Source organism: Cystoisospora suis (assembly GCF_002600585.1).
Source record: "Cystoisospora suis strain Wien I chromosome Unknown contig_5412, whole genome shotgun sequence".
In the NCBI taxonomy this organism is placed as follows: Eukaryota; Apicomplexa; class Conoidasida; order Eucoccidiorida; family Sarcocystidae; genus Cystoisospora; species Cystoisospora suis.
The window spans coordinates 9,859-18,797 of NW_027158202.1; the positions used below are offsets into that span (position 1 = coordinate 9,859).

Below are 8,939 nucleotides of genomic sequence, written 5' to 3' on the forward strand. Positions count from 1 at the left end.
GGGGGGGGCGGACAGGTACGACCACCACACATAGCTGATCCTGTCTGTAGAAGAAAGGTGTAACGTTTACCTCTCTACCATTTGCATCGACGTCATGGCATGTCTTATCGACAGCACGCCCCGACATTACGCAGGTGAATGAGAGAATCAGCTTTGCCATCGTCATCACAAGTCTATCTGTGGTCACCGTCGTCCCGTATTGCGCTCATCTTGATACAATTGCACTTGTCCTCCCCCACTTCATATGCTGTTCGGAATCAACTCTTTTTTCGCAACGGTGCATGCATCGTCTGTGTAGCTAACACAGGTTATGTAGAACATTATCTTTCCTACCTCATCGGCCATTCTCCGAGTCTGTTCAAAACCTTTGAGAATCATTTCCTCGTCAATATCTGTCCGCTCCAAGAGAAAACTGAGGAGAGAGAATATACTCTCGGTTGTCGGCTCCTTGACGGCTTTCTCCATACCCACAACAAGCAGCTTACGCACCATTTCTACGAGCTGAAATGAAACAAAGTACACCGGATATGGGTCGTATTCCGTTTAGAACAAGAACTGCACCCACCAACTTCTCCATCACAGCAACTATACAGATGTATGTATGTATACGCATCATGTATTTACACGCACATACACGCGTGATATACACAGAGGGCAGCCCTAGTAGAGTGCGGTGTTCGCCACGGTTTCGGGTGCCTTGACGAAGTACAGTGAGTTCGCTCTTAACGGCCATGCAAGCAAGAGAGCAAGCATAAATCTGTGTATGTGGATGAGCACTTGCAAGTCTTGTTGTGATCGCTCAGAGACCTTCACTACCATTACTTTTGCCTTCTGCTGTCTTCAGAACTCTTTATCTACAGCACCTTGCCTGTGCCGGCCTCCCTGCCTGGCTTGAGTCTAAGGGTACGGAGAAACGTCATCTCACCATGCTGGTCTCTTCCTCGCCCTTCTTACTGATATCAACCCACGTAATGAAGACAGAACTGATGGATGTGCTATATATATTAGAGAAGTATACATGTGTGCGTAGTTGTACGTCGTCGAAGTCGCCTTTATTCCCTGTCTTCACGTCCCACCGGCTACCACTGTAAGTGTGGCAGGGCTATGAGCACGCGCGATGCTTCCCGACACATACACAACGTGAAAACTCGGAGACGAGCCTAAGATGAAAACTCAAACAACACAAGAGAGGAGCGGAACACCTCGATGTATTCATCACCTGTCTGGCCTCTACGGTTCGTTGTGACTGAGCGCACTTGTGACCAACGAGAAAGAAAACAGACTCGTCTGCTTGTATTCAGACTTTATGTCCTGTCATACTCTTTCAACTGAGCAAATCCGCCGCTTTGCCGCAGAGACAGATATGCACGTGGCCCCACAACGTTTAAGCCGTAGAAGACACATGGGAATAAACGAACGCCTTTCTTACTCTACGCTGTATGGCCATCTGGAGACAAAGAAGAATCATGTATCATGATCACCATCATCGACGTCTCCTCGGCTCAGAGGGTAATAGTGCAACATGACGGGTCTCTCTGCACCTCTTTTCACATACTTGGTCTGGAGATAACTCAAGTTCGCGAAGGATGCGAGCTGCCTCCTGTTTATCTTTGCTGTCGAAGTATTCATACAGACATTCCCGTACGCTCGCTTTGAATTCACAGGCCTCACGCTTGTCCGGATCTGTGCCCGTCCACACCTGGAGAAGGCACCACCGGAGGCAGTCACGGCGCTGGACTCTCTCAAGTAAGAAGAGGTGCGTGTTCGATAGACTCAGATACACCACACATTCTATTCGAGAAGCCAGGCACCATGTTCTATCACATTCTGCCCCGTCCTTGCTGAAAGAGAGAGACACTGAATCAGCGGCCCAGCCAAATCTCCACCCTTGTCTATTAACCAAGATCTTCTGTCTCTAAACCCTCAATAAATATACAAGATGATCTCTGCGTACGTAGCCTTGTCCTGAAGCAAATCCCCAGAGCTGCACAACTAGCAAACCCAAGACTACTGCTCACACGTACGGGAAATCACTGGATGACAAGTACGCACTTCATATAATGACTCTTGATTGGAATGGAGGGAACATGCGACAGACAGAAAAACGGATTGCTATCATGCTTTCTTTCACCAGCCGGGACAGAGGATGTGTTTCCTGGATTCTTTGGTCTCCATATACCTTCCTTAATCTCGAGGTGACTCCTTTCCCATTCTGTTCTGAGAGCCATTTCTGAACCTTCTTGAGAACCTGCATGCCCCCTACTCCGCCATAGTGAAGTCGATACCGATCGACTAGAAAGGAAGGCGGTAAGATCTCATCAGCGACAGCACGTGCCTAAGGGAGCAAGCACCGCAGGGTTGCGGAGCAAGACGGAAGTGAATGAGAGGCACGTACAGAGGGGGTTCAGGGTTGCATACGATGCCCCGCACCGGTGTCTTTTTATCGGAGAAACACACGGCGGCCTCCACATCTCTGACCGCCCCAGACACCAAAAAATTCCGTTGTACGGAAAAAGACCCGAGGGCAGATGCCATTCGCACCTTATAACGGAGGCCGCCCTGGAGACTGGACGCAGGTGCTCAGCGGCCCACCTAACTTCTAAGGATTACTTGATCCTAGAGATGGTGTGTATACGAGACCTGTCCGCGGTCGGGGGCTTCCCGACCTCATGCCTACTTCTTCTTGCTGTACTGCAGCACCGAAGATGCGCGACACACAAACGCACCAGCATACCTCCAACTACGAAGGTAGCTGCCACACACAGATGCCCAACTCCTGTGTGCAGAAATATCTCTACATCTAACTGTTACGGTTCTCATACTCGACGAAAGAAAGCCCCTGCTCATGGACGTATAGAGAATGAAAGGGGTGCACGCCCCCCCCCAATTTTTCCTTTCCAAAGCACATGGATCTGATACGAAAGCACTAGACTCAGATCTCACTTTCCACTGACGGCCTATGTACCTCCTCCTCGATAAACGCATGACGAGGAAACATAAACGCAGTGTCTGCTGCTCAGTACTTTTCACACCACCGCGCACGACTGCAACTGCTTCCGAAGCCTCCTCTCTACTCTGCCCAACGATACCGGGGGAGTGACAAAACAAGTACCTGTAAGTCGTGAATGTGAACCGTAGCGAATCACTATCTTCCGTACAACATAAGCAACGTGAGTATCTTTCTTGGCGAAAGAGAGGTCTCTTTCTGTGTCGTCTTTTAACGGACCAAGAATTTAGAGAGGAGGTCATACGCCTCAGGATTGTCGAGAGCCACGTCGTCAACAGTGCCGACAAGACGAGCGAAGGCGAGCTGGATATCATCAGGTTTCAAAACTTTCCCGTACAGACAGTCTAGAGCATTGCTGACCATCTCGCGCTGTCTGCAGAGTAAAAGCCCGCAAAACATTCAACACGAAGAAGAGCAAGTTGTCTCTACAGTCGCTACCCCCAAGACTTCAGCTAATGATATACGCAAGCCTACACACGTACGCGCGCAGCATATGCTGTAAGAATCAGATACTCTCTTGTATTTCCCCCTTCTCACATGTAAACCTAACGGAAGTCTGTGAGAAGAAAAAAAAACACCATTTTTACGCATCAGAGAAACACCCTGAATGGCGCTCAACGTGAACGGAAGAATGGTCGTGTTCCCTTCTCTGTCGAGTGGATGTTTGTGAAACTGTACAGACACCTCAGAATGACACACACATCAAGTCAAACCCACCAAAAGAGACTACGACTTCTGCGTCTGCGGAAAAAGTCAGTCAATCGCAAAAAAAAGCAATGGATATTCACACAGCACCCGATCCATGCTGGTGTGTATGCCCCGGCCAACAATGCATGCGCGCAGAGACACGTCTCGTCGTTCAAGGATCGATCAACGTCACCGTGACTGACAAGTCAGAAATACACAAGCCAGAAGCGTATCCGTCACGTCTCTGCAAATATTTAATCGCTGGGCGTTCTCCGAGCCATGAAACATCACGCAGATATCTCCCTCCGTACAGACCAGCAGTGAGTAGGCAACTGAAGTCCTACTGATAGGAATGTCGCAAACGCGAGAAGCAACACCATACTTCCGAGACGACTTCTACCTCTTACTCGTTTTCCCGAGCAAAGGAGGATTCGACCGCCATCTTGACAAATTCATGCTGCAACAAGGGTTGCTTCTGTTCCTCGAGGAAAATCCGGAGCTCTTCCGTGCTTCCAGAGTTGAAGAAATCGGGAAGGAAACCACGTACCGCCTCCTTGAACTTTCTCAGGCTGCACGCGCCCGAGCACGTACGAACTCAACCATCACACTGACTGCCATTCAAGAGGCCTGTCTCTACAGAGGCTACAAATCAAAGCCTGAGATTACATCGCCGGAGAGATTCAGTCTACACCAGACGCATTGCACCAGCAACGCCATACACCATCGACACGCACACAGCTCACACCACCTGGCATACGCCTACAGCATATATATATATATATATTAGATGTAAAAAGTACAAGTACACTTGGAGTACAGGCATCATGAAAATTACGCGCGTTGTAGAAGAGGAAAACTGGAAAATGGCCACAGCAGACGCGCGTCTCGAAAGCTGTCTAGTTCACAGATGAAGATATTAAAGAGAAGAAAATACAGCAGGGCACGGCAGGGACCGCTCTCCTCAGAGGATCTTCTAGTAGGGTGCCTTAAATAAAGGACCATGTAATTTTCCACTTTCTGCGGTGTGTAGAGGCTCAGTGCTCAATCTTGCATACTTCTGTAAGTAAGTTTCCAGCTGGGGGTTCGCCTCCAGCACGCTGCTGGAGAGAAACGAGAGGAACTTCTCGGGAAGTCTTTGAATGTAGTTGGGGTCGACGCAGTTGTCCAGAACGGCGCATTCCAAAAAAAGATAGATTCGGTCAGATGCATCTGGTACGTCCTGCACAGGCAGTACACCCGTACACTGACCCCGACGGAGAGCTGAACCCTTTCCAGAAACATTCATCTCAAATGCAAGCGTAAGACACTGGTGTATGGATGCGCGTAACTGCATAATACACATGATATCCGGCTTAGACACTCTTGACCGGAGCAGCCTATGAATATGTCTCAACAGGAAAGAAAGACCTCCAGGTGTGTTTTCCCTCCGTTTGAAAGGCGCACGATGTGTAGGGCGCACAACCCAGATCAATTGCATCCCGGGCCCATCTCTTTTCAGTCCACTGCCAGAACCACGGTTCAGTGCAACCACAGCGAATTGTCTTGCCAGCACGACAGTGAGTTATTACAGTTCCAGACTCAGCTGTAAGCGATTGTCTTCAATCCTCTCTTCCCTTCCAAGTGTATACAGCAGGAAGCTTTGCTCATGTAAAAGGACCTACGTTCCCTGCCCGTTGCTCAGAGGGCGGGAAGGGGGAAATGAGCGACTTGGCGAAGAGCGGCTATGTTCACACCGAGCTGTTTTTGAGAGGAAGTTCCATAGGCAGCCAAGCAGCGTGAGAAACACCGGCAAAACTGTCTGTCTGCGTTATAGATCGACCACAGATAACCATCGCGTCCTCACATTCATGCCTCCTCCCTGTGCTAAATACTGGTACCGCTCCGTACATGTCCAGGAATAACCTGCTCTTCCTTGCTTTCAGTTCAGAAGAATAACATGAAATCCCATACGCTTGTAGCGTATCAGTTTGTTTATATTCCAGTCAAGATATATCTAAAAACAGTGCTGATTAGGACGCGCGGAGACACGAGATTCTCTTTTCTTCAGATGACCTACCAAGTTGAGGTCGTCCGCGGATTGTACGAGCTTCTCGAACGCCCGTACCATCTGCTGTCTGCTGATGATCTGCTTGTCCGTGAGGAGAGTGAGTGACGCAGACAGACATTTCTGCTCCTCCGTGGCTCGGTCAAGAGCTGATCGTACCGCTAGCACCACGAATGTGTCGAGGTACTGATTGCAGTTGAGTTCCTTCAACGACTTGGAGAGCTCCAGGGGCTCTCGAGAGGCGTAGTATTCTATAGGACATGAGAGAAGTGACACGCGCATCGTATGCGTGCTCGCGGGGCAAGCATCCTCAGTGAAAGAGACGGTGTCGCCCCCGCGAGTTGCTCCGCAGAGCCACTCGAGTTATCTTAGACAGGCGAGGAACTGGCGGAAAACAGGTTGGCGTGTACATGCGCACCTTCAGATAAAAAGCTGCCCTACCTACGGAGATGCGCCGGCGTCTTGGGACACCACGGAGCACCACCTACGAAGCGGCTGTAGTGAAACTCACAACAGTCAAGCGTTCACGAACAGGGTCGAACAAATATCATACAAGCGTGTCCTCCTCTTTTGTATGTAGCCGAGGAGCGACATACCTTGGTAGCCACGGGAAACGCCACCACGACAGTGGCTCATCTCCTCTCACTTGAAACGTAGGTCATGTACAACCGCGTCAACGAAGCAACCACCGGAGGTACATACACCAGGCTTCTTCATTCACAGAGACTTGCAGCTCTTTGCAAAATAGAAGGCACTTCCCACTCTCACGGCTCAATGCAAGAGGGAGCCCGCGTCACAGTGTACGGAAGACCTAGCAACAGCAGTCCGTCAATTTTTCACGAACGAAAACACAGCTGAGAAGTCCTCGGGCGTTGCTAGACGCTGCGCCACCATATAGGGAGACAGCGGTATCAGAAGGCCACTACATTCCTCGCTCATGGGATACTCGACACTCACCATCTAGAGCTTCCTTCGCTAGCTTTGTGAATTCTTCCAGAGTCAAGTGGGATTTCTTAGGAGCGGCGGCACCAGAGAAGCAGCTGGTTTTGTTCAAAGCCTGGCGGTACTCATCGGCCGCCACGTCAATGACTGTGTAGAAGCAGTCTTCATCCTATGCGGTAAACAGCGGACGAGAAGGGAACTCTGGGAAGTGTAAGGAGAGTTTCCAAGAATGCAAGCTATCAACCCAGGTTGCCTAGGTCCGCGGAATCTGGCCCTCTTTCTCGGTGTACCCATAAAGAAATATAGTTCTTTGCTTGCCCTACAAATCAGCTATTATCTTCTGAGAGATCCATCAGACTGAAAGGAGGAGGGAACCAGAGATAAGATCTCGCTCTGTTTGTTCTAGCATGCGCTATGGCTGGGACGTCTAGTAGAACCTTCGATCTTTAGTCGCGTGCCACAGCTCTCACACAAGATAGGCACACCACCTCGCTCAATGAAACAGCAAAAGAAAACATGAAGAGAGAACTGTCCCCACACACCGACGAGGGCCCAGAGAGGACAGAGCTTCCGCGACCCAGCCCGTGCTAGGGATAGGCTGGACGAAAGAAAATTCACCTTTGCAGGAATCTGTCCGTGCAGCTACAACGTGCAAACCTCCATCAACTAGCCATACAGCGAGCTTCATTCTCTTGTGGCGGGGTTTGAAGAATAGTGACGAGGGTACAGTGGTTGTGTCGAAGTTGACACCTCGGAAACGAAGGCGAGGTTCTTTCGGGAAAGGTGTGGCCCTTCTGTGGAGAAGAGTAGTGAGTGCAGAACTACAGTCCACTGCCCGAGTGACCCCGACCTATACTTCAGCACTCACAGGTTTTCAACGACACAGGCCGCCACGGCATTATCACTCGGCGTGTCTCCATTGCGAGTGGGGCTGCCTCTAGAAAGAAGGAAGCCTGCGAGGACTTTCTAGCCGGCCGGGTAAGAATTAGACCATCAAATGCTAACACCCTACCTCCGACTCTGAGTCATATATGGGGTCGTTCCTGTCCATTACCTTCACCGCTCCTCTCAGTTGCTCTTCGACGAGAGACATTTTCTTTCCCAGGATTTTGTTTGACGCCATGCCGCCGCCCGCGCACCTCCAGGCTCGCTCAAGTTGGATGAGGAGCCGTTCCTTCGCCAGTCGTCTCGGGTGCGCTTACACCCGGATGAAACAATGAAGTACCGGAAGGTCTGCTATAGCTGGAGTCGGCCCGAAAGTACTTAGATCAAGTAGCTCATCGCCAAAAAGACGCACACCACACAGTTGTACGTACGCAGATTCCTGAGTTTAGGAGAGAAGCCAAGTCCCGTGTGGCAAAGTGTCATCAAGTAATGCCTGGTCCAACAAAGGAGAGGATGGAGTTCCTCCCACTCCAAAGCGTCGGGTGTGCGCCCCGTTTGCACGCAGTATCCTCGCTGGAGCATACAGCAAATGAGAAAGCCCAGAAAGACCCTTCACTGAGGAAGTACGAAGCTTGATTACTTTGCCGGGACAGAAATCACTCTTCGTGACTAGCAAGAAAAAACCGTGAGACCGGGAGACGAGGCGAACTGCGTCACTCACGTTCGACTGAGCGGACAACCGACTCTCGAAGCCTGAGGATGCGTACTCACACTGGCCCCTGGCCTCTTCCTGAGCAATGCAATGTCTTTTTTTGTGCAGTAAACAGCGTTATGCGAGACTCGAGAAAGGGCAAAGTTGCAAGAACCACGAAAAAACAGACATCCACATGTGTGTACGTGCAGCAGAGGTCATTCGTTGGACTGCGCCAGCACTTGCGTTTTGAGTGCACTACGGCCAGGAACACTTTTTTATTGGTCGCCAATGTTTCAGTCTAGTGAACCGGAATTGAAAGGAGGGAACTGGGAAACCGAAGCTCCCGACCCCGTGTGACGTACGTCCGTATCTCACTTCGTTTATTGGTTGTCGCTCGAAGAGTTCAGCCGGCTACCCACGACCAACCACCAGGCACGTACAGACTCCGTTACCGGCTGGGGATCCTGCCGCCCCACCTCACGGGCTTCCGCACATTGGCCGCGACGTCAATTTGCAGTCGCAGAAGGACCAATCTGTAACAGGAAGACTATTCTTTGAAGCGACAGCACTGGCAATGAGGGGCACGCGGTCAGCCCCGCAACGGTAAATACAAGATCCTCGATGAGCTCGAACAGCCCCGGCCAGAGAGGAGTTCGACGGTGTAACGCCCTCGCTACGAC

At 50.6% G+C, this 8,939-nt stretch overlaps 1 protein-coding gene across 1 annotated transcript in view; it reads right to left on the bottom strand.

Annotated features, from left to right (window-relative positions):
* CSUI_009209 (ma3 domain-containing protein) overlaps positions 1 to 8,621 on the bottom strand; it is a gene marked incomplete at its 3' end in the record, with an annotated part of 9,704 nt that extends 1,083 nt beyond the window's left edge. The window contains exons 1-9 of the mRNA XM_068069325.1: positions 7,693 to 8,621; positions 6,696 to 6,849; positions 5,751 to 5,989; positions 4,750 to 4,913; positions 4,102 to 4,263; positions 3,227 to 3,380; positions 2,180 to 2,335; positions 1,556 to 1,699; positions 306 to 501 (exon numbers count right to left, since the gene is read on the bottom strand). Coding sequence (XP_067918701.1) covers positions 306 to 501; positions 1,556 to 1,699; positions 2,180 to 2,335; positions 3,227 to 3,380; positions 4,102 to 4,263; positions 4,750 to 4,913; positions 5,751 to 5,989; positions 6,696 to 6,849; positions 7,693 to 7,803 — 1,480 coding nt within the window. The 5' untranslated portion in view covers positions 7,804 to 8,621. The remainder of the gene's footprint in view (positions 1 to 305; positions 502 to 1,555; positions 1,700 to 2,179; positions 2,336 to 3,226; positions 3,381 to 4,101; positions 4,264 to 4,749; positions 4,914 to 5,750; positions 5,990 to 6,695; positions 6,850 to 7,692) is intronic.
* Positions 8,622 to 8,939: the final 318 nt, after the last annotated feature.